General features: G+C 49.7%; 1 protein-coding gene across 3 annotated transcripts in view; it reads left to right on the top strand.

The window, feature by feature from the left end:
• DYNC2H1 (dynein cytoplasmic 2 heavy chain 1) overlaps positions 1-24,364 on the top strand; it is a 3,314,293-nt gene that overhangs the window by 1,299,926 nt on the left and 1,990,003 nt on the right. For all 3 annotated transcript variants that reach the window (XM_069639013.1, XM_069639012.1, XM_069639011.1), the window contains exon 36: positions 14,957-15,072. In XM_069639013.1, the coding sequence (XP_069495114.1) occupies positions 14,957-15,072 (116 nt within the window). The remainder of the gene's footprint in view (positions 1-14,956; positions 15,073-24,364) is intronic.

Raw genomic sequence — 24,364 nt, 5'->3', positions numbered from 1 at the left:
AAAAAAAAAAAAAATTTTTTTTTTTTTTCTCTCCCTCATCCATTCATGCTCTCTGCCACTAAGACCATAGTTCTTCCCTCCGGAAACGGGAGAACCAGGTGGCATCGGACATCCAACACAAGAGAGCAGCATCACAGTGTGTGGGGAGTGCCAGGCCCTGAGTTGTAACACGGCGCCTGGGTACGGCGGCACCTCCAAGGTAGGCCCAACGTCGCAGCATTGGTGGCCGTCGGAGGCACCTACGACAACACGGATCAGGTCCACGCCAACATGGCGGCCGGCACATCCACGCCTGGGCCCTCGACGCCGTCCAGAATTGCGGCAAACCTGTCCATGACGCCACCTCCACCTCGAACACAAGGCACTTCGTCGACACTGGTCCAGCCGTTTGACCCTTTCACGGATCCGTCGTCATGCGGACCCAGATGGCAGCTGTGGATCCAGAAGTTCGAGATGGCGATGGAGTGCAAAGAGATCACAGCGCCCAGGAAACTGAAGGCACACCTGCTACTCAGCGTGGGTGACGAGGTACTGCGCATTTTCAATTCCCTGAACGTTGATGATGGCCTGGATGGGTACCGAAGCGCGAAAGATGCCCTCACCGATCACTTCCTCCCTCAACTAAACCCAGACTATGAGACGTTTCTTTTCTGCACCACCTTACAGGCAGCGGAGGAAACCCTTGATGCGTACCATACCCGCCTGAGAAAACTAGCCATGTCCTGTGAATTCACGAACGTGGAGAGGGAAATCAGGAGGCAGATCATCAACGGGATTCATTCGGAAAAATTGAGGCGCCTGATACTTAGCGAGAAGGGCATCCCCCTACAGCGGATCCTTGAACTAGGACGTCAGAGGGAACTGGCACACACCAGAGCGGCCAACATGGAGGCCACGCTACACAGGCTGCAACCTGCGCTCAACACGGCTATGGTGGCCCGCATCAGCAACAAACAATCCTCGAGAGACGACAACAGTGGCGGATACGGCCAAAACAGGTGGCAACCGCGCATTCCGGGACCCACAGAGTGTGGCTGGTGCGGTGGCCCACGACATGGCCGTCGCAACTGTCCTGCTCAAGGCACCACATGTGGAGCATGTGGCCGGAAGGACCATTACGCGAAGGTATGCCGATCAACGGACACCCCCATACAGCCCCTGCAGAACCAGCCGGAGAAGGTCGCGACCAAGAAAAAGAAACAAGCCAGTGCCAGAAGGGTCGCAGTGGCCAGCTCTTCCACGGAGGATGAAGGGGATGATGTCTCGGCGATGCTGCAGGCCCCCTCCAAGGACACAGACAGGAAAGGAAGGAAGGTATACCTGGTGTCTGCACTATGCCAGGACCGAGGACCTCGAAGAAAAGCCGCCCGAAGGCGCAAATGCATGGTAACCATCCAAAACCAGTGCATTCTGATGACCATCGACACAGGCGCTTCGGTGAACGTCATGCCTGAAAGCATCTTCCTGACTCTAAGTCCTCCACCAGAGCTGAAAAGCACCGACACTCTGTTGTATGCATACGGCGGTCGAAAGCCCCTGCCGGTAATTGGCAGGTTCCGCACCACGCTGGAACACGGAAAAAACAGACTATGGTCCAAAGTCTATGTTGTGAAGGCAGGTGTTGAGAGCCTCCTGAGTGGGGACGCAGCGGAGGACTTGGGAGTGGTCCAATTCATCTGCCATGTCAACGAAGAAAAGGAAGTGGAGCTGATGCTGAACCAATACCCTGACTTGCAAGAAGGCATAGGCTGTCTAAGAGGCAAAACCATCAAACTTCATATTGATGAGACAGTGCAGCCGAAAGCCGTCCGGCACCGGAGAACACCTTTCCACATGAGAGAACAAGTGGAGCAGGAACTCAAGGCACTGGAAGAAGCGGGTATCATTGAGGAGGTTACAGGGCCCACACCGTGGGTCTCTCCAATGGTGGTAACACGGAAGCCTAAGCAGCCTGGAAAGGTGCGGATCTGCATAGACATGCGCCTCCCCAACACTGCCATTAAAAGGGAACGCCACATAACCCCAACAATCGACGAGATTGTGGCTGACCTCACAGGGTCGAGTATATTTTCAAAGATTGATCTCAAGGCGGGGTATCATCAACTCAAACTCCACAGAGACTCTCGATACATAACAACGTTCTCTACACATTTGGGGCTGCGGAGATACAAACGCCTAAGTTTCGGAATATCGTCTGCTGCGGAGGTGTTCCAGCAAACCATCCAGGAGGTCATCCGGGGCATCCCTGGTGTTCTCAACGTGAGCGATGATATTCTGATTCACGCCCCCGACAAAGAAACACACATCAAGAGGCTTCACGCCCTACTGGGCCGACTACAAGATGTTGGGCTCACAATACACCGGGAAAAGTGCGAGTTCCTCAAATCGGAGATCACTTTTTTCGGATACAAGTTTGGCAGCACAGGCATCTCCCCTGACCCGCAGAAGGTCGCAGACATCCAGGCGGCAAGCCCACCGATGACCCCCACAGAAGTGCGCAGTTTTTTAGGCATGGCCACCTACTGCGGGAGGTTCATCCGAAACCTGGCCACACTATCTGAGCCGCTGCGGGAACTCACGAAGGCCAACGTCAAGTGGGAATGGGGGCCAACATGCCAGGACTCGTTCGAAAGCATCAAGGACTCCCTCTCAGCTGACACCAAGATGGCCTACTATAACACTGAACTGCCCACAGAACTATTCGTAGATGCCAGCCCCGTGGGGCTCGGAGCCATCCTAATGCAAGTCACGAGGGAAGGGGAGAAGAGACCGATTGCATATGCATCGAGAGCCCTCACAGAGACCGAACAAAGGTACTCACACATCGAAAAGGAGGCCATCGCCGTGCTGTGGGGGTGCCGACATTTTCACCTCTACCTATATGGGCGTCACTTCACGACGATCACGGACCACAAGCCCCTACTACCAATCTTCATGGGAACATCAGCACACCCTCCGGCACGAATCACCAAGTGGTTACTGCACCTCCAGCAATATGACTTTAATCTCGTCTACCAACCAGGCAGCGGAAACCCGGCGGATTTTCTCTCCAGGCATCCGCGAGAGGCCACTCAACAAGAGATCCAAGTAGCGGCAGAGACAGAGGAACACATATGCCAAGTGGTGCGCGCAATGAGGCCCAAGGCGGTGAGCATCGAGGAAATCGAGGCGGAAACGCACCAGGACCCGTGTTGTGACTTAGTGAAAGATGCCATCCTTTCCGGTGACTGGAAGACTTTCATGAGACACACACACAACAGAACAGCGGAAGCAAAAGGGTTTTTGTCCGGCATATTCACAGTGCGGCAAGACTTGTCAGTCACGGAAGGTGGACTGTTACTACGAGGAAACCGCATCGTGATCCCTCTCAAACTACAGGACAGGATAGTGGCCCTAGCACATGAAGGACACCAAGGACTGGTAAGGACGAAAGCCCGCATTCGGCACCGAGTATGGTTTCCCCAGATCGAGGAGCGGGTCGAGACACTCGTTGCCACGTGCCTATCCTGTCAGATAACGGGGGCCCGCCGTTTACAGGGGAGGACTTCAAAAAGTATCTACAGGAACTCAATGTGAAATATCATCACATCACTCCAAGACACCCCCAGGCAAATGGGGACGTAGAACGATTTATGAGGACTATCAACAAGGTGCTCAGAGTATCCAAGGCTAACACCAGCCCCTGGAAGGTTGACCTCTTCCGATTCCTCCGAAATTACCGGGTCACGCCTCACAGCACAACCGGCGTACCGCCAGCGGACCTCATGTTCGGCACCGTTATCAGATCCTCGATCCCGCATCACCCAAGCAGAACCCCGGACACGGTGAACGAGGAACGCACAGAGAGAAGGAGAAGGGATGCCAACGAACACATGAGTGGCAAGCGGAGAGCGAGGCCGTCCCATCATCAAGTGGGTGACCAGGTCATCATGCTACGAAACCCCTCCAAGTCAAAACTCGACACCAGGTACGAGGAACTTCCATGGACCGTCAGCAACCGGCATGGAACCATGGTAACTGTGACACGAGGAAGCCGCCAAGTGACGAGGAATGCGTCATGGTTCAAGGCCATACCACGTACACTGTGGACCGAGAAGGAGGGCCATCGGGAAGGCGAGGACACTCCTCCCAGTGAAGAAGAGCCGGAGGCCATCCCTGAGGAGAATGGAGCGCGGGATGGAAACTGGGAGCCGGTGGAGGAACCTGGCCTCGAGGGCCCGAACAGCGAAGATGGAACAGAGCCTGAAGCAATGGGGAATGACCCCCGCGAAGGGCGATACAGACTGAGAACAACGACGAGACTGCCAGCCAAGCTAAGTGACTATGTGTGGTAACTGGTGCATTGGTGCCATGAACCCCAATGGCAGGGTGGCTGAGTGTTGAAGACTGAAAGCCTATGTTGGACTTCGCCGTTGTTTGGCAGTTAGAGTTGTGTGTTTTGTTTTGTTTTATAATAAAGGAGGAATGTTACGTTCCGCCCTGCGTCCCGCTACGCGGTGACGCAGGGCGTCCTAAATAAAAGCCCCGCCCCCGCGTTCGGGAGGCAGTTCCGGGGCCGACCTGTAATGAGCGTGGGTGTATGATTCTTTCAGCTCCCGCTGGAGCTGCGCCACAGGCCGCGCGGCCTACTCGCATTACGCCAGCCCCCGCGCGCAGGCCGCGGGCCATCGACTTAACAGTGATGAGGGTGCCAAACACGCATGCAGCCCCCGGCGGCAGCTGCAACGGAGTTGCACAAGCTGCCCTAGCCTTGCCAAACCACCGGGCGCTGCACACAAGCGGCCCAGGCAAGCAGTGGTGTGAGAAACAAGAGCACAACCTCAGAGTATATGCAGAGCACCAGCACCACCTGGTGGCCATAGCGAGGTAAAATTACCAATGACGCTCACAGCAAAGTGATCACAGCATCGCACTCGCATTGAAAAGTTCAAAAACAGCTTCCTGAATACTGCGTGCAGAAAGAGCACTCCACTGTCAGGCAAGGTAACAAGAGACGATAATTGAGGGCACAGAAGCAAACGGGCCCACATTAAGTCCATGCACAGTCGACACATTGAACGTTGCATCATCAAGCAAAAGACAGAAAAAGGCAGGATTCACACCCTAGCTCCACCAAACAGTGGTGACGGCCAGAATAGAAAAACACGAGCGGCCAACCAACCATGACAATGGCAGACGATCAACAGTCGTCACCAGCCAGGCAGAGCACACCCAGATCCCCGGCAGAACCTTTCATCCCATTAGACAAGACTCAGTGCAGGGGGCCTTTATGAGGTCTTTTGATCCGTATGCAGAAGGCGCTAGCCCCCGGTGGGAGCTGTGGCCGCACCAATTTGAGCTCCACCTGAAGGTCACAGCAGACGAAGGTGTTCAACACCCTACCAAACAAAGGCCAAGAAGATGACTACCAAACGGCTAGAGCCGCACTGAATGGCAAATTCCAGCCCCAGCTAAACCCTGACTATGAATGACTCCAGCTGAGTCTGTTGAGGCAGTGGCTGTCGGAACCCATTGACGACTTCCACACAAGAATTTGCGAGCTAGCAATCAGATGCAAATTCCCTGATGAAGAATTTGCAGTGATGCAGCAGCTAATCCAGGCCATTTCATCCGAAAAATTTAGGAGAGACTTTCTATCTGAAAAACGCATACCCCTTAAGCACATTTTAGAAATGGGGTGCCAAAGAGAAAGGACGAAGTCTCATGTAGCAGCCATGGAAGCAGCCATGAGCCGCCTGCCGTTCGATGCAGAACAGCCAAAAGCCAACGTCGCTGCAGTGGAAGTAAAAGGTCACCCCCGCTGGAAAGCCAACACGCCACCCACAAACACAACATGCGTGCAAATGGTGCAGTGGACCCTGTCACAGGGAAGAACAGTGCCCAGCACTAGGCGCAACGTGCTAGAACTGCGCCAAGCTAAACCATTTTGCCTCAGTTTGTCTTACCTCCAAGCCTCGGCGAGCTCCCTGGAGGTCACTATCGGCAGAAGACAAGAAATCGAGGCCAAGCTGCCAAGCACACCAGAGAGGAAAAGCCAGGACTGTGGAACGGGACCCAAGCACCACCAACAGCGGCACTGGTGTGAGTGAACTGTCGGAAAGGAGGAGTCGTCCCCAGAACGCCACACCAGACACCGGAGGAGGCGAAGGGAGCGGATACACCTCATCTCAGCAGTAGGTCCCCACAAGGAAGCGAGAAGGACAAGAGGCAGAGGTCAGCCAACCTGTACGGTACTTGTGGACAGCACTCTGACAAAGGTAGTCATCGACACAATAGCCACTGTAAACGTGATACCAGCGAGCAAGTACACAGTAATACCGAGCAAAGCCCCCCATACAGCACAGGACTGTCCGGCTCTACACCTATGGGAGAAAATCACCTCTCCCAGTCAAAGGATCGTTCAGAGCCAATGGGCCTCATTACACGGTAGGCGGAGGACCAAGGTGCTATTAGCACCTTGGTCCATGCCGGTAAAATACTGGCACCGCCTTGGAGGAAAGGGGAATTACCGCCCTATTCCAAGGTTGGCGGGGCAGTAATTCCCCCTTCCCCCATTGCCCTTCCCCATTCCCATTTTTGCCCCATAGAGCTCTATGGGAATGGGGAAGGCGCTAATTACGGTAGGGCTCTATGGGAATGGGGAAGGCACTAATTACTGTACCGTAATTAGCACCCTGGTCCCTTTGCGGGTTGGTTTTTAACGCCTGCTAAACAGCAGGCATTAAAGTACCAACCCGCAAAGGGACCTCGTAGTAAGGCGGTAAGGGTTTACCGGTACTGGTGCCCTTACCGGTGCCGGTAAACCCTTAACGCCGTCCGTGTAATGAGGCCGTGTAATGAGACCCAATGTCACCTACAACAAGAAAACCTGAAGCGCCAGGTTTTATGTAATTGATGCGGCGTAGAGATGCTGCAGAGCGGCAGAGAAGTTGGAGCTAATCCAGTTTGCCTTCCAACTAAAACAGCCAGCCATAGACAAATTGTTGGCCGAGCATGCAACGCATTCAAGGGGATTGGCTGTCTGAAGAACCGGACTATCACACTCCATATTGACCCCACTATCGAACCAAGAGCTATCGGGCACCATAGGGTACCCTTCCAAATGCAAGCGGCAGTGGAACCGGAGCTGAAGAAGCTGGAGGACCAGAAGAAAAGACGTCTGAACCTACCCCCTGGGTGTCTCCGATGGTGGTCACCAAGAAGCCGAAGCAACACCAAATGCTGTAAGGATATGCATTGACATGAGGCTTCCGAATCAAGCAATTGGGCGAACGACCCATTACTGTTAGGCAGAATTGCATGCAGTCCCCTCTGGGACCACCACATATAATTAGGACTACAGGTGTAAGCAAAAACCAACCTTTGGTATAAGTCTGTACTACACAGTTTAGGGTAGCGAGCTGAGAAGCCAGGTTTATCTCAAGAGGGAATGTGAGCAGTACAAGGATGTTACACAGAGGTCTTACAATCACAATGGTTCAAGTAGACACTTACACTCAAGGTTTCTTGGTAAAACACTTATTAATTTATTACACAGTAATTTAGCAAACATTCACTAGAAGGAGGCAATTTAATATTATACACAAATATACTTCACTACCAAACCATTAAGTTTCTGAGTAAATTAGGCTCCCCTGAAATAGGAGCAACATGACATTTCAGTTACTTTGAATGGGAGTAAATAGGTACAAGTTAATAGAATAGATAACAAATACTTTCTTAGGCAGTGCAAATAGTTTCAGTTCAGTAGAGGACTCGATTCAGTTCAATAGGCCTAGGCCAAAGTCATTGGGCTAGTGTCTTGGATAGGAAAGAGAAGTAAACGGTAAAGTCTTTGCCAATGTTCTCATAAGTAGTTTGTACAAAAAATAATCCTATGTTGGGTCACAAGCTGATTAGGCCTGCAAGTTGAGAAAGATTCACAAACTTTCACCACCAGAGGTATGTTCTCTCAATCGGGTTGGCACAGTACCTTAGTATAAAGAAAAAGATGCAGCTGAAGACGTTGGATCCTGGCAGCTCCTGCAGATCTCACTGTTCCTGAGTCTCAGTCGTGGGGACAAGAGGGAGGACGTCGGGGACTCTTGCACTGCACGGGGACGGGTCAAACAAGCTGGCCAAATGGAAGATCTTCGGTTCGAGTAGCTGTCATCAAGGACACAAGCTGGTGTCCTCCCCCCTGGTTAATACTAACCAGCTCCGAGAATGGTATCCAGGTGTCTTACCAGTTGTATGGTCGCACCAACTCAAAGGAAGAAGTTGTCCTTCAAGGGGCTTGTCTGGCTTCTCTGTCAAGATAAACTTGGCGATTCGAATCTGCAGCAGTGCTTCACCGGGCAAACCAACGGTCCAGGAGTTGCAGCAGCCGTCCTATTCCAGCTCGTCTTGGGTTCTTTCGTTCCAGTGGTCGACTTTGCTTTCCAGTCCAAGAGACTTGCCTTTTAAACAATTATTTCCCTTTCATTCCAGCCTAGCTGCCACTCACCCAACATTGTGGCTGTCCTTGCCGGACAGTCAGCCAGCCAATCACGCAAGAGTGTATTTGGGTCTCCTAGGAGACTAGGCACAGGGAGTTTCGGGCATTTCCCTCACTTCCTGCCCACCCCAGACACTCATACACCAGACCAGAGGCATAGAAACAAAGGAACTAAACCTATTTTGGCGCACAGAGACAATCTCTAGAAGGACCTTTTCAGAAAGAAATGGCGAAAAAAGAAGACCGGGACCGGTTTAAACAAAGGGGCTTAAGGCGAAAAACATGGCTCCCGTGATTTTTAGCTACCGGTGTTCGCGGTCGGGAAAAATCATGGTAGTTCGTTGTAAACCCACTGCCACCAGCCATTTCGATAGGAAAGGGTAGCATTTGACTGCTACATGAGTTTCTAGACATAGGGGATACTAGGTATAGGAAGATAGTGTGTGCTGGGTCTAGGAATTTAAAAAGACTAGTAAAGTCAATTTAACCTTACATTCTCTGGGAAACAGTAGTTAATCCTAGAGAAGGTATTTAAACCTTTGGGAAGTCTAAAAAGACATCCCTCTGTCACTGCACTGAGGGTGCTCTGTAACACACATGAAAATATGCCTATGGAGTTATCTTAAAAATCCATAATCAAAGAACACAAGTAAATCACACACCGAAATACATGAAAGAGTGGGAAGAAAAGGCTCACAATCTTTCCAGGTAAAAAAAAAATCAAGTCCTCAAAATCCAAAAAGTTGCTGGGGGTCTCTAAGGTGAAGGGAATTAGCACATTTATGAGAATTCTCCCGAACAATTACGTCCACCATCAACGAGCTAATCATCAACCTAACAGGGGCGACATTATTCAGCAAGTTGGACCTATAGGTCTGGCTATCACCAAATTCTGCTGGCCAAGGAGTCATGGTACATAGCAACGTTCTCCTCACACTTAGGTCTCCAACGGTACCGTAGGCTCAATTTGGGTATCTCATCAACAGCTTAAGTCTTTCAAAACGAAATTCATCGAGTACTGCAAGACTTGCCAGGCGCCAGGAATATCAGTGACAATATCCTCATGTACTGCACCTCCGAGCACTAACATAACACATGCCTGGCCGCAGTGCTAGCCCGACTAGAAGAATCAGGCCTGACATTGCATGCCGAAAAATGTGAATTCAGCAAGTCGGAACTCTCATTCTTTGGGTACGTCATCAATGCAAACGGGGTCTTGCCGACCCGGCCAAAGTGGCAGATATCAAAAGGGCCCAGCCGCCAACGACAGCAACAGAGATCCAGAGTTTCATGGGGATGGCATCATATTGCAGAAGGTTTATACCAGACTTGGCAACCATCGCAGCCCCACTCCGAGAACGGACCGGAAAGAACACACCATGGACATGGGAACAAGAATATAGGACGCTTTCCAGCAGATAAAGGACTCCCTCACAACCAACTCCACCATGACGTTCTTTAACATGACCCAAAAAACTGAACTGTTGGTGTACGGCAGCCCCTTTGAGCTGGGCGCCGTCCTCACACAAACAGATCAGAGCGGAATTACGCACCCCATTGCATTTGCCAGCCGGGCCCTGAACAGAACTATCCCCATATTGAGCGAGAGGTTCAATTTGCATGTGTATCTCCTAGGTCACCACACTATGGTGTATACAGACCATAAACCACTGGTCCCAATCTTCAGAGGCTCTGCCCCAGACCCACCTGCGGGATTGCTGGATGCTCCAGTTGCAACCGTTAGACATCGTAGCGCTCTATCGAGCAGGCGAGGACAATCCAGCTGACTACCTCTCCCAACATGCACGACCAGCCACTCGAGCGGAGCAGGATGATACCCAGGAGACGGATGAGCATGTAGGCCACGTAATCGCATGTGCCCCCCCCCCGAAACGCATACAACTGGAGGAAATATGCATTGAGACAAAACAAGACACATGTTTGCAATGAGTGAGACCCCATTATATCAGGAGACTGGAAAAACGTTCTGACTGCGATGACCCACCGGACAGCAGCAGCCCAAGAGCTACTACAAGGCCTCTTTGGGATAAGAAATGAACTCTCCATATCCCCAAACGGGATCATACTAAAAGGACACAGCATGGTACTACCAATAACGCTGGAGAAAAGAGCACTGAGACTGGGCCAAAAAGTCCACCAAGGCATCGTCAAAACCAGGCGTTCCTCAAATCACGTGTGTGGATATCAAACATGCAGCAGAAGGTAATGGCACTAGTTGGAGCCTGTGCCTTGTGTCAAGCATCCCAATGACACGGATCGCCAGAGCCCATCATAAATCCCCCATGCAGTCAGCCGAGGTGGGACGCAATCAGCGTAGACTTCTGCTCGGTGGGGAACAGAGCACATCTGCTCGGGGCAGTCGATGAGTTCAGTAGTTATCCAGAAGTCGAACCAGTCCAGTCCACGGACGCAACATCTGTCATCACTGCACTCGAAAATTGCTGTCCATGGCATACCAAACAAACTTAAGAGCGACATTGGGCCCCCATTCCAAGGACGTGAGCTGCTGGGTTTCTTGAACAATCTCAACATTCAACACCACAGGATCACCCCCTGCTGGCCTCAGGCCAACGGCGACGCAGAATGCTTCATGGCGTCGCTGAACAAAGTACTCTGCATTGCAAGAGATCAGCAGGTCTGCCTATTGGCAGACAGCTCAGTCCTCCACTCACGTATCCCCAGCAGCTCTCATGTTTGAAACACCCATCCAAGTGGAACTTCCCATGCACCATAGCTGGACCACGCCAATCATTGATCACAAGCAGATAGAAGAGAGCAGACAAGCCCGGAATGAATGAGCGAGCCGAGCTCGTTGATTCGCCCCCAGTGTTGTAAACCCCAGAGACATGGTCTTAGTCAAGAGCCGGTCACCCCCAAAGAAGCTAGCCCTCTTCTACGAACCGACCCTGTGGACAGTGGTGGGAAGAAACCATGGAATGGTGACCGCAAGGAGAGGCCAAGAGACAGTGACACGGAATGCCTCTCACTTCCGACGAGTACCATCTGCCCTAACCAGAGAAGAAACCTGCATGGCCGGGGAGATGACCCCCAGCCAAGATGACCCTCCAGAAACGCTGTGGAAAACGAGGTACCATGAGGAAGAGGAAGCCACTGCCAGTCCCCAGTGCCCAAGCCTGACACAACCTGACCCTAGCACAGAGCTGCCAGAGGCCCCAATGCCCACTCCCGAAGCTCCAAGGGAGATCAAATCGAAGTACTCACTGAGAGAGAGGCCGCAGCCATCCACGAAGCTAAGAGGATTTGTCCTACACGGCGTATATAGACGAACTGTAACATGAATGCTTATTTCACTTATACACTTTTACTTGTGTGCCCACTCAGAAACTGTTGGGTGTTGTCACTATGTAAGTTAGGGAGAGATGTGGTGTAGAGGAAAGGCCACACTGGCATCATGACCGGTTATGTCATGACGCAAGAAAAGAAATAAAGGATCACTGTGAGTGACAGTCATTGGTGTGTGAGGGTCCTTATTCGCTCTAGTGACTGCGCGCCTGTCGACTTGCCATCCACCCCCCTGCCTCGTAGTCACCACAGCAACTAGTCGTCATTACTCCCCGTTGCCTCTTACTAGTCTCAGTACTTTCTGTAGTGATGTAATAAGTCAGGGGAGTTGACTTGTAATACCCCATGAAGGGTTGGGTTGGTCATTAGTAGGAAAAGGAGGATACCATGTCTTTCCCAAGGGCATCCCACTCCCAGTGCCCAAGGTCCCTCCACCTACCACCCACCTACCTGATCCTCCTTCGCTTGTCCACCCCAAGGGTTGGGATCCAAAAGTGATGGCCTCTCCCTGGCAAACCTTCACAGAGGGCCCATGTAAATAGAAGTGAGAATACCCTTAGATTTCTCACAAGTCACACTGCGTCCCCTGGGGGCAGATATATTTCCAAGAAGCAGCTGTGCTGTGAGATAAATAACAAAGATGAGGCATCAGTGGGTGGAACGTCCATCAGAAAGGACATTACTGAGAGGCAAGTCCTTTGTTCTTCTATTTTCCATTCCGGCTAGCAAGCCCCCTAAAACCCAATGCTCAGCTTAGTCTCCCATCCTCAAGCTAAGCTGCCCCATTGCTTGTGGCAGAATCCTGCTTAATTCCCATCAATATGTATTGTAAGGGATCAAGATTAAGACTCGAACACAGTAACAAGTTTCAGAATGAAATAGGACCTTTATTGTCAAAATAATAAGAAGGGTTGGTGAATCCTAGCTGTCCCTATGTCTCTGGGGTTTCAAAGCCTCCCTCTGTCCTGTGCCCAAAACCCTAAACTGACCCTTACATGCTAAACTCAAAACAATGTGTACACAGGGATTTCTGTAAGCTATGCACTTGTAGCTTTCTTTCCTAGTTCAAAACATAAAGTTCTGAGGTGTTGAAAACAAAGGACTTACAGTTCCACAAGAGGAAGGGCGCTTCCCTTTCCCTATGTTTCTTCTGGTCTTTCACTTTCTCTCCGACACTTCCAGAAAAAAGGTCAATTAATGTTCCACCGTTTCAAAGGGCTCTTCCCTTGTGTCTCTTTCTTTATACAATATTTCACTTCACAATTTCAAGGGGGACGACTTCTCCCTGGAGTTTCTCCACTTAGTATGCATCCGCACTTTTAAGGAAAATAACTCTTTCCCTTCTGTTTTCCCCATCCAATATATCAATACAGCACAAGGTTATTCCAGGGGAGTAAGCCTTCCCTTGAGGCTCTTTTAAACACACAGTTCTCTTGAATCTTCAGTTTGTCATTCTGTATCTCAATGAACCCTAAAAGGTTATGAATCTTCCTTTTTTCTTTGGCTGTTTCTACTTTTCCCACTGGTTCACTCTCCTTCGGGGTATTGCGACTTCATTACTGATCCTTAAAAAGGGTGTGAGTCTTCCTTTTTTGTATTCATTCTCACTATTCCACGGTTTTATGTTTACTTTTCTTCTTACTCCTGGTTTACTCTCCTGCCAGGATATCACAATTCTGTTTTGTGGTTGCGTGTCATTTCTTCGGTGCGGATTCTAGACTTGTAAAGGGCCTGGTTTACTCTCCTGTCAGGGTTGTATATCCTTTCATGGGTGTGAGTCCCAAATTCACTGTCTGCGTGGTTCACTATCCTGCCAGGCCTTTTCCATTCTCCGCTCACTCTTTCTTTCATCTAAGAAATAATGCTTTTCAAGTATTGGGTCAACAACCCTTTTTCAGCAAAGTTCTTATTGGTATCAACTCCTCTTTTCAAATATTGGGTTGACCCTTTCTTCACACTGTTCGTATTGGTATTAACCTCGCTCTCCAAATATTGGGTCACCGACTCTTTCTTAACACTGTTCGTATTTGTATTTGTTCAAGTTACTTTAATTGGGCTTTCTCGCGCTGTTAATGATATGTGGCACTTACTCTCAAGCGCTCCGGTAACCCACTCACTCTCTCAGGGCTTACCGGCAGCTTGTGTATTCCTCGCATACTTCTGTCTTCTTCTCCTTCGGTTCGCTGACTGGGGATGTGCCCCATTAGCGGTTTAACTATCTTCATTTGCTTCTGGCAGCTCCAGCTGCCTATAGCAATAACGCAGTGAGCTTGTCTTGGCCCAATCTCTCTGCACGCCGTTCTCGTCAGTCTCTGTGGTGTCTTCCAAAGTGTGCTCACTTGCAGCATTTTAACCAGCATCAGCACAAGCTGCGTTCTTCTGCAGTCTCTGCCTCTCACTCGTATTCTGTTCAGCTGTGTGCGTTTTAAACTTTACAGCATTAGTTAACACCTTCCAAAGATTAGAACGCAGCGTTTGCTTCCACTTCTGGTCATCCTCATTGTTCCATCCCTCTATCTCGTCTCGGTACATAAAGGGCAGGAAGGTAAATAAGGTTGTTGGTCAAGAAAACTTGGGAATTCTTTATCTGCGTCACAATAAGCCATACAGGCATGTTGCAAGGGCACATGGCTGTCATTAAGAATTACATCTGAAGGTTTATTTTGATTCAGTGTTTTCCTGCCTCTCTAGAGTTTGTCCTCCCCTACGTGGTCCTCCTGCAGATAGCCACCCCGAGAGTCAGAGTCAGGTAGCTTCTGCCTTTCCGTAGCCATGTAAGAGAAGCTTCCCTCCAGATCCCAAGTCGAAGAAAACATACAAATGGTTTCTTCTCCCATCCTCTCATAGGTCTGTGGTTTTTACAAAGGATAGATGGTAACTTGTTAAAATTGGATGTAGCATCACACAGTTGGTTTATGTTAAATGGTTTTCGCAAAACTACAATTAGTCAATCTTTTTTATGAAAATATTTTGCTGTCAAATAATTTATTGGGCGTTTTTTTTAACACCATCAGCGCTGTTACGTGACAATTCTTTCTTGAAGGAAGATTTGGTATGAGCTTTTAAAAACTGGACATTGCCTAATGTATAGGTTTGCTTTGTATTTTTGATCACTGTACATACTTTAAATAACAATGTGCAAATGTTCAAATGCAGGGAACTTTTGACACCCCAGCAGCATTATGATTGGGGATTACGAGCACTGAAGACTGTTCTTCGAGGATGTGGAAATCTCCTTCGTCAGATGAAGAAAAATGGATTAAAAAATGAAAGTAAGATTAATGTTACATTTCACTGCCTAATTTAAAATATGTAGTATATGATTGCCATTGCGTCCTACCAGTAGTATTTTTCTAATGTATCAATTAATTGACTATCGGGCCGCAAAACATTTTCTTTACGTTCTAATTCTACACTTAAGTCCTTGTTTAGCTCAATTTCTAAATTAACACGGAATTAGGACTGAAGCTCCCCAGGTGGAAAACAGGCTTTTAACCTCTTGATAGAAATGCACTAACATTCTATGTCCTATGTCCAGACTGCACTTACTCTAGGTTTCCCTATGAACCAAGGGGACTACTGCCGGTTCATGAGACCGGTTTACACAATTTGAGAACTAGAATGGCCTACACCACTTTCCACCACTCTGACATTTTTCTGTGACATGCAGCATTCCTGGATCCTTTGCCACTGCCCCCTTCCTTGGCACTGTGCTTGTCCTCATCCTTAAACTGCTAGATTGTTGTGAAGGTAGGATAGGCACTCATATTGTCATGTAGCCAGCATGCAGAGCTAGTAGTCTACCATGCCGAAATGTTTTTGCTGTTAAATCACAGGTGCCATCAAGGGCTTAAGACTCTGCGGCCTATAGGGAGAAATTATTGCACCAAAAAGAGGATTATCATATTTTATATTCACAGATGGATGTCATTGTTCAGTTAATTAGAATGCTGTGAATGCATTCAACAAGTACTTGTATTGACTGCATTCCAAACATTCTGGGCCTGCTTATGATACTCATTTACTCATTTACCATTCCTGCATGCCGTAAATACGGCATACCGTAAGGGTCCCCATGAGTCAAAGTCGTGCTGACCTTTCTGTTATTCGCCATGTCAGAGTCCCGTACTTTATGTAATGATGCTTTTGTATGGAGATAATTACCACCCTCACAAAAGCTGGTGGAAAAATAAGTTTCGGCAATGAAATCTCCGAATTCGGCAGTACACAAATACATCCAATGGTAGTAGATACCAGATGTGTTACCAGTACCGTCAACATCCTAATAAGCCTGTGAGGCAATGAACAACACTGCACCGGAAAACAAACACGGGCAGCAGGAGGTTGGTGAAATATCCATTCAGGAAAACCCAACAACCCCCCCAACGTCAGTGATCGGTGCGGAAGTACTCACCAGGAATGAGAGGAGACCACTAGCAGAAGTGCAGTTCTGTCGGGCTGAGAGACACCGCAGTAGAGGCTATCGGAAAGACAGACGGGATATGTCCTGAAGATAACGTTGCGGGCAATGGGAATGCTGTGCCGTGATCAGTCTCGGCTAGAAACAAGCATCTGAAGTGTTCCATGGGGAAGTTGTACCGGGATGGACTTTGGTGGACAGGCCTAGACTCGGGTTTCCGTAGAAACACAGAGAAGGTGGCATGCAGGACTGACTGGCGGCAGGATCGGAGGTGAAAGAGGTAGGACTGAAATGGCAGAGGGCTGGGCAACGGAACAGAGTAAAACTGGCAGGGATTTGCTTATTTCAACCCTGTTCACTATAAAACCCAGCCTGTAGGAAACCATGTTTGACGACACCTTCCTTATTTGCAGGAGGGCGATACTGCCAATAAAGGCTCCCAATTCCAGTCAGCCTATTAGACAAAGTAGATAACAAGAAGGAAATAAGAGGAAGATATCCCCCTTACCCTCTCCCACCAACGAGACTGATCAGAACTCCTGGTGAAGAACCCAAGTGATTACCTGCACCAGTCTGAGGTGGAATTTAATAAAACTGATACTCAAGCATATTAAGAGTGTGGTCTTCTCTATCCCACAAACCCGCGCTGACTTTAGAAGCAGACCGTATTTTTCTGCACTGAAGAAAGAGCTATGCAAATTCCCAGAAAGATTTTTTTTCAGCAAGACTTTAGAAGGATCTTTTTTAAATGCGTGCAAAAAATTAACGCCACCATATAATTTAGAGTGAAAAATCCAAAATGTGGTAAAATTATTTTACTTTTCTATACACTATTTACTTTTACATTTCACCTGATGAATGCTCATGTTAAAACATTAACATTTCAACTAAGCTTACATTTTAAATACTTGCCTCATAAAGACAGATTTGTTATTTCATTACTACCCTTTAAAATACAAATAGGTTTTGTCTGTTTACTGTATCCACTATTAAGATAACGGTTTATACTTAAATACAATCCTATATTGCGATTACCGTTATGTGCTGATAGCCTTGTAGACTGTGGGAGGACCCGTCCCCTAATGTATTGCCCTAAGTGCCCTCCCTCGTTCTTTAAGGATAAATTATACTTCTAATGGATTATTTCCTACCACAGATTCCTCAACTATGATATCCCTATCCCTGCGCAGCTGTTCTCTGGAAACTTTTATGCCAGCACGTGGCTCTGCGTCTGCCCCGCCCGTCGCCTCTGCGTGCCTTGCGCCAGACATCATGTTGGCACCAGCATATATAGCAGCGCTGCGTCCAGTTGTCTCAGTTTCTTTTTTCCACACACTCTGTTTGCTAATCGGGGACACGCTCTTCGGGGTTACTTAATTTTTTGCCATGCTTACTACATCTAAGGCCTCGGGCTTCAAGCCGTGTGCGGACTGCAGGCGGCAGATGTCTGCCTCAGATCAATATTGGATTTGTTTATATTGCTTGGGCGAGGACCACGACACCCAGGGTTCTGGGTCCCATGCACCTGAAGGTTTGTCCACAAAGCAAAAAGGTGAGGTTCTGTGGTCTCAGTCGAGGTTGCACAGCATGGATCATCACTCTGAAGAACGGGTGGATCTGCGCAAGGATAAGCAGAAGACGACAAACATTGGAAGAGATCCTGCTCTGCGAGTGAGTCCTCACACCGGCATTCCTCTTCGAATTCATGATCTTTGCTATCAATGGCCTCGGGGAGCACCAGGTGGAGGTCTCTTCGCCAGTGATCTATGCGCTCTCTCGACAGTAAATCCTTGAGTTAGCGTACCTAGGCCGACCTCCTGCAGGAGCATATTTTCCACATAAGCTCTGGTATCCCTGCCTTCCTCTCCTTCCGGATGACCCAGTATCCTGATATTGTTCCCGCGGCCTCTCCACTCTGCGTCTTCCGTGCAGTGTTCTAATGTCTTCACACAGTCAAGTAAATTTGCTACTTGTGTTTGGGCGTTAGCTATGTTGGTTGTATTGTCTTGCAACCGCAATTCCTATTTGATGCTCCAGTGCTGATTTCAGCGCCGCTATTACTGCTAGGATGGGACATTCCACTTGTGGAGCTGTCTGTGCTGATGTTGCCATTTCCACAGGCTCTGCTCGCTGCATAGTGTCGTTCCCCCCCTCCTTGTGCGCATACGCCTCTGACAGTCTGTCTGGCTTTCCCTTTATGACCCTTGTCCGACATTTGGGGTTGTTGTTTGAACCAAGTGAATGCGGACTTCACAGGCTTGTGATGTTCCCGATATCACTGCTCATCTGTCTTGGCTGGAAGGGCCTCCTAGCCCATCATCCGCCCCCCCCCGGGGTACCTACCGCAGGCACACTCAACTCCCAAGTGTGTCACAGCCGTACTCAACCAGTCAACCCTGGGAGTGTCGTAGGTTCCTTCCGCAGTTTGAGTGTCGACTGCAAGCTGCACCCCTTCACTGGGGATTTCCCAGCCTGCTTTCCATCCCTGTCCTACTGCAGTGCTCTGCCTCAGACCACGGTCCCCCCGCTAGCACACCACAGTTCTGCCACCACTTTCCAGGTCACTTCCTTGTAGCCTCTCTGCAGCACATTGATGTTCCAAGCTGGCGCATCTGGGGCCCTTTCTGTATGTCTCACACTGGCTGTCTGTTGTTGCCTCACTCAGTCGCGCCCACTTGGTCTCAACACTGTGTGTCCCTTCCTCCCACAGTGTCCGGTGATTACTCCCGCTCTTCTTCACCCTGTAGCGCTTCCAGTCAGCGCTGATGCAGCCCCCTTATGGTCCATGTGCAGAAGTCAAGGCAGCTTACTGTTGGCAATTTTCGTGGTGATCCATGCGCCTGGGTCCCACCACTATCACACTGCTATCACTCTGCGCGCGCCTATCAACTTGGCAAAGCATTTGTACTTGGCGCTGAGTGGTCTTGGCTGACGTTGTCATACCTGTCAGTGCAGGAGTAGTGTTTGGACTTCCTCTGCAGCTCTAGACGACAGTGGCCCGATTCCTTATTTGTCTTTTGCAAAATGACACGTGGTGCCTGCATTCAGGGTAAAACTTTCATTATCCGCCGTAAGTCAGCACCATTACAGCAGTCTTGTTAATGTGATTACTCCGGTGAATCTATGAACGCTGTAGACCGAGTTGTGTACTGTCAAATACCACTAAATCATCTGCAAACGCCAATACACGTATGTGCTGATGCCCATTCTTTGGCGGCAAAATTCTGTTTCTCCATTTCAACCACCAAATCGGATATATACACATTAAAAAGACAGAGGCCAACACACATCCCTGGGGGAGCCCCACACATGTTTTAATCTCTTTAGTATAGACCGCTTTTGAGTTGACACTCTAATAGCAGTACCGCAATATAGCTGTATAATAATGTCTAATAAACCCTTAGTTATGCCCCAATTCCAGAGCTTGTTCCACAGTTTTTGCCAATTAAAATAGTCAAATGCGTCACTTAGATCAACATATGATGCATATAGTGCCAGAATCTCTTTCTGCCTTGCCTGGGAAAATAGTAACATCATAATAAAACCCTTGTGAGAAAATACAATCCTTTTCCTAAAGCCAGTTTTCGAAGATCAACAAGCAGTTGGATTTTGCGATCCAATCCTCCAAATCTACCAAAACCAAAGAGCCAAAGATTTTGCTGGAGACGTCTAAAAGAGGGACGGGCCGACAATTGCTAGGTTCTGAATGATCACCCTTTTTACATTTTGGAACAATGAAGCACTTATGCCAGGTCTCTGCCAGGTCTCTAAAAGCCTCCATTCCAATCTTATTTCGGAGAACAGGGGAAGTAATAACTGTGACGATAATGATGGATCCCTTTTAAGAATAACATTCGAAAGACCATCGGGGCCTAACTCCTTTTAGAGTTTTTGGATTTTGAGATCCTAGTCTTAATATCTCCTTTTGTAAGGTTCTGCCTCCAAACAGCTAGTTCCTGATGAGAAAGGTCTGATTCAATTGCTACAGATTTTCCAAATTTGCCTTCAAAAGGCTCTATCTGGAACTCCAAGATGGCCGCCGGGGCAGGGAGATGTGTCTGAATCGCTCTCCTGCCGTGCCGCACCAAAGAACCACACTAAAGACGGATATATGGAGCGGAAAACACTGAAATACCTACCCGAAACTAACAAGCTGCATCCGACGCTCCCAGCATAATGTAACTGGCCCCACAGGAGCGGATGAGGGGGGACGTGGGAGAGGAGAAGCGCGGCTGACCCCCCCCCCCGAGGATCATCGCAAGCCTCCGCAGACGGAGGGACCCACCCGGAGAGGTCGGTGGCCACAGCAGGGAGCCCCAGCAGCGCGGAATACATATGTCCGTGAGCGGCGGGCTCCTCCCCTCCGGGCTGCGACAAGCGTGCTGCTCCACGGAACCCAGCAGGAAGGCGAGCCACGGAGGGGAAGGAGTGCCGCTGAAGGAACCATGAGGCCCCACGCCAGGGGAAGCGGGGCTTTGAGGCCCGGACCACGCAGTACGCCAACAGTCACCTGGAGGCGTGCCAGGTGAGCGGCTCCCCCCGCTTCCCTCCCCACACTGTAAAGAAGCCATACTGTACAGTTAACCCCAAGAGGGGCACCCGGCAAGTGAAAAACCCCCCGCCCACGCCACCCATTAAACAGGCCACACAGAGTGGGGGAGGGACTGAGGGGGGGAAAAAGAAGACCACAAAATGAGGAACCTCCCCCCAGATCAATCCCTCCACAGGAGTGGGGGCAACGGGACACAGCCCCCAGACAGATCAATGCGGACCTCAGACAGCCAGGGGGCATCAGAGACAGTACCCTCCCACCACAAAAACAAAGTCTCACCCCCCACCTGCCTCACTCCCACCTAGTGTGTGACCAAAAGGGCAACAAGCAGTGGGTGCAGCCCGGAAGACGCCACAAGGCGCCCTCCTCCCACCCCCCAAACAGCGGAGCTACCACTTGGAGGACATGTGTAAAGCAAAGGGGAAAGCTGGCTCTACACTTACGAACCCACAATCAGCCAAACAAGACGTAAATCTGGTGCAAATGTGGTCGTCGGATACTCGGGTTCATATCAGAGGAAGGGCACAGGAAGACCCCCCCCCCAGGGGATCGCAACCTTCCCAACACATGCCAACCACCTCCATCAAGGGATGACATGCACTCATGGTTCATGGAGCTACAGGACAAGTTTATGACTACGGTCCAGGACCAGTTCGTCGGAGGAACAAAATGAAGCAGGTGGTCCCAGGAGTAAAGATGGATGTGGCCAAGCTGGAGGAGAGGACAGACACGCTCGAGAGAATCGTCCAGAACCTAGAAGAGGAAGCAAGACAAAACAGCGAGACGCAGGAACACCAGGTGAGGCTGACTCACAACTTAGAGATCCAATGTGAGGACCTAGAAAGTCGGTCCCGTAGATCCAACATCCGAATCAAGAACATGGCATAGTCGGTTCTAGATAAGGACCTTAAAAGTGCGGTCCAGGAGGTGTTCAGAGATATTCTTGAGGAGCAAGAGGCAGAAACCATAGGGATCGACAGGGTACACAGAGTGGGTCCGAAAAGAACAGGGGCACCAGGGGAAAGACCAAGAGATGTGCTGGCTGCCCTCTCCTCATACCCGCAAAAAGAACAAATCTTAAAGAGGGCGAGGCAGTTGGACCACATTAGGATGAATGGGACGGACATCTTCCTATATCAGGATCTGGCCTCAATGACTCTGCAGAAAAGAAGAGAGATGGCGCCGTTAGTTAAGGAGTTGGTGGTGAAGGAAATACTATATAAATGGACGTTTGTTTGGCCTCCTATTCACCTGGGTAGGCAAACAAAGGAGAGTGACAACTTATGACAAAGGGCTTCACATAATGGACATACAAGCAGAGGGGGCGGATGGAAGGGGCAACAAGCCAAGTGGACGGTACCACAAAAGGCCTAAAGGCTGGGAAGAGGTACGACAAAAGAGGCAGCAAAACGGGTAGTGAGGTAATCCTGTAAGGATATCCGTAGAATGCACAAATCAGTGGCCCCGCAAAGGGCCCCCGGAACTGAATGTCAGGTAAGACGGAGGAAGATGCAGGGTTTAGGAACCCCCGCAAAGTTCACACCAAGATCATTGAGGGCCGGGAGCAATAGGCTCAACTCCCTAGCATCCTTAGGTACCCGGGCACTCCTCGGGACAACAGTTGGTTTAAAGTTAAAAGTTGGGGGGTGGGGGGAGTTAAGAGGACTGGGGAGGAGGAGTGGGGGGAGGTACTCCAGAAGAAGAAAGGGAATCTTCCCTCGGAATCAAAAACTCTCACCACAGGCTAAGACAATATGGGGAAACTTAGAATACTGACATATAACATAAGGGGCCTGAACGCTCCTGTGAAGAGGAAAAAGGTAGAGACCATGCTGAAGAGGGAAAAGGCAAACATTCTTCTACTACAAGAAACCATCATAAAAGCTCAGGACAAACAGAAAGTGCATCTCAGGGGGTTCAAGATTAGGGCGCAATCTAATGCCACAGACAAAAGGGCCGGGGTGATGATAGCAGTAAAAGAGGGAATGGATGTGGTACTCGCAGATACGCTATCGGATAGGGAGGGGAGGTTCACGTTTGCTAACGCTAAGATAGCCGGATACCGCCTTACGCTGGCTACGATATATGCACCCGATACGGGACAAGATGGTTTCCTGCGGGACACGATAGGGAAACTCGAGGGCTTTGCAAAGGGGAGGTGATTTTGGGGGGTGACCTAAACTTAGCTTTGCATCCACAAACAGATAGGAGCACGGGGGACCCCCTAAACCAGGGAGCACCTTCCAAGCTTCTCAAGCAAAAGATAGACCAGTTTGCACTTTGTGACGTATGGAGGGAACTCAAAGGCCAACCGAGGGGCTACACGTACTTCTCGCATGTATATAATGCAAAGGGCCTCATCACGACTTGGGCGGTAACGCCGGCGCTGTTAGCGCCGGTGCTATCTGCCCTACCGCCGAACCCCCCGCCGCTAATAGCGCCGGATCACAAGTTCGGCGGTAATGGTATTCCCCATTCCCCTTTGAGCCCATTCGGGAATGCCCCATAACCCATTGGGCTCAATGGGGAAATTTCGCACTCATACCGCCGGCGGATTTCCCACCGGCGGTATGAGCGCGAATTTTCAGCGGATTTCTCCCCAGCTCAGAGCTGGGGCGAAATCCGCCAAAGCCCTGATTTGGCGGACCCTTAAATCCGGCGGTAATAGCGCTACCGCCGGATTTAAGGGTTACCGCCACAGTCGTGATGAGGCCCAAAGTCAAGAATAGACTACTTCTGGGTGTCGGTGGGGCTCTTGGGCAAAATACAAGGAATGGAAATAGATTGGATATCACTTTCAGACCATGCCCCACTTTGGCTGGAGGTGAGTACTCCAGGGAAGGGGGAGGGCTATGGCGCTGGAGGCTCCCACAGGGCATTCTACTAGACCCAATAATGGGTGAAGCGATAAGGGACAGGATCACTGAATATTTTGCACAAAATGACACTGGGGATGTCCCACTGGGAACAGTCTGGGAGGCATTCAAAGCGGTAATCCGTGGCCACCTGATAGCACCGAAGGCCACCAAAGACAACCAGAGGCACAGCTGGGAAAGAGAACTTGAAAAAAAAATATTGGACACACAAGAGAAGCTACTGATCCACCCCTCCAGCAGCCTCAAGAAGGCTCTAAGACACGTGCAGGGGCAACTGGAAATGCTGTGCACCAAAGAGGCAGAGAAATCCCTCAAGTATCTTATACAAAGATAATATATAAAAGCCAATAAGGCAGATGGACTTCTAGCGAGAAAACTTCGCGAAAAACAAAAGACAATGACCATCATGAACATCCGAAACTCATGCGGAGAAATGCAAACGCGCACCCAGGATATGGGGAAGGGCTTCACGGCATTCTATCAAAATCTGTATGCAACGGAACACCCAATGGAAGCGACCAAGATACGTACTTACAATCTCTCCCCATTCCAAAAATCCCAGAAGAGGACAGAAAGGCACTAGAGAACCCGATTAGCAAAGAAGAAGTAAAGAAGGCAATAGCAGGACTTCCAAATAACAGGGCACCCGGCCCTGATGGCTTCACAGCCCCATTCTATAAAAAATATGCAGACATACTTAACCCAGTTCTGACGAG

Source organism: Ambystoma mexicanum, chromosome 7q (assembly GCF_040938575.1).
Source record: "Ambystoma mexicanum isolate Mex_15411 chromosome 7q, UKY_AmexF1_1, whole genome shotgun sequence".
Taxonomy (NCBI): Eukaryota; Metazoa; Chordata; class Amphibia; order Caudata; family Ambystomatidae; genus Ambystoma; species Ambystoma mexicanum.
Note: the sequence above shows the minus strand (reverse complement) of the source record. Positions and strands in the feature narration are given on the sequence as shown.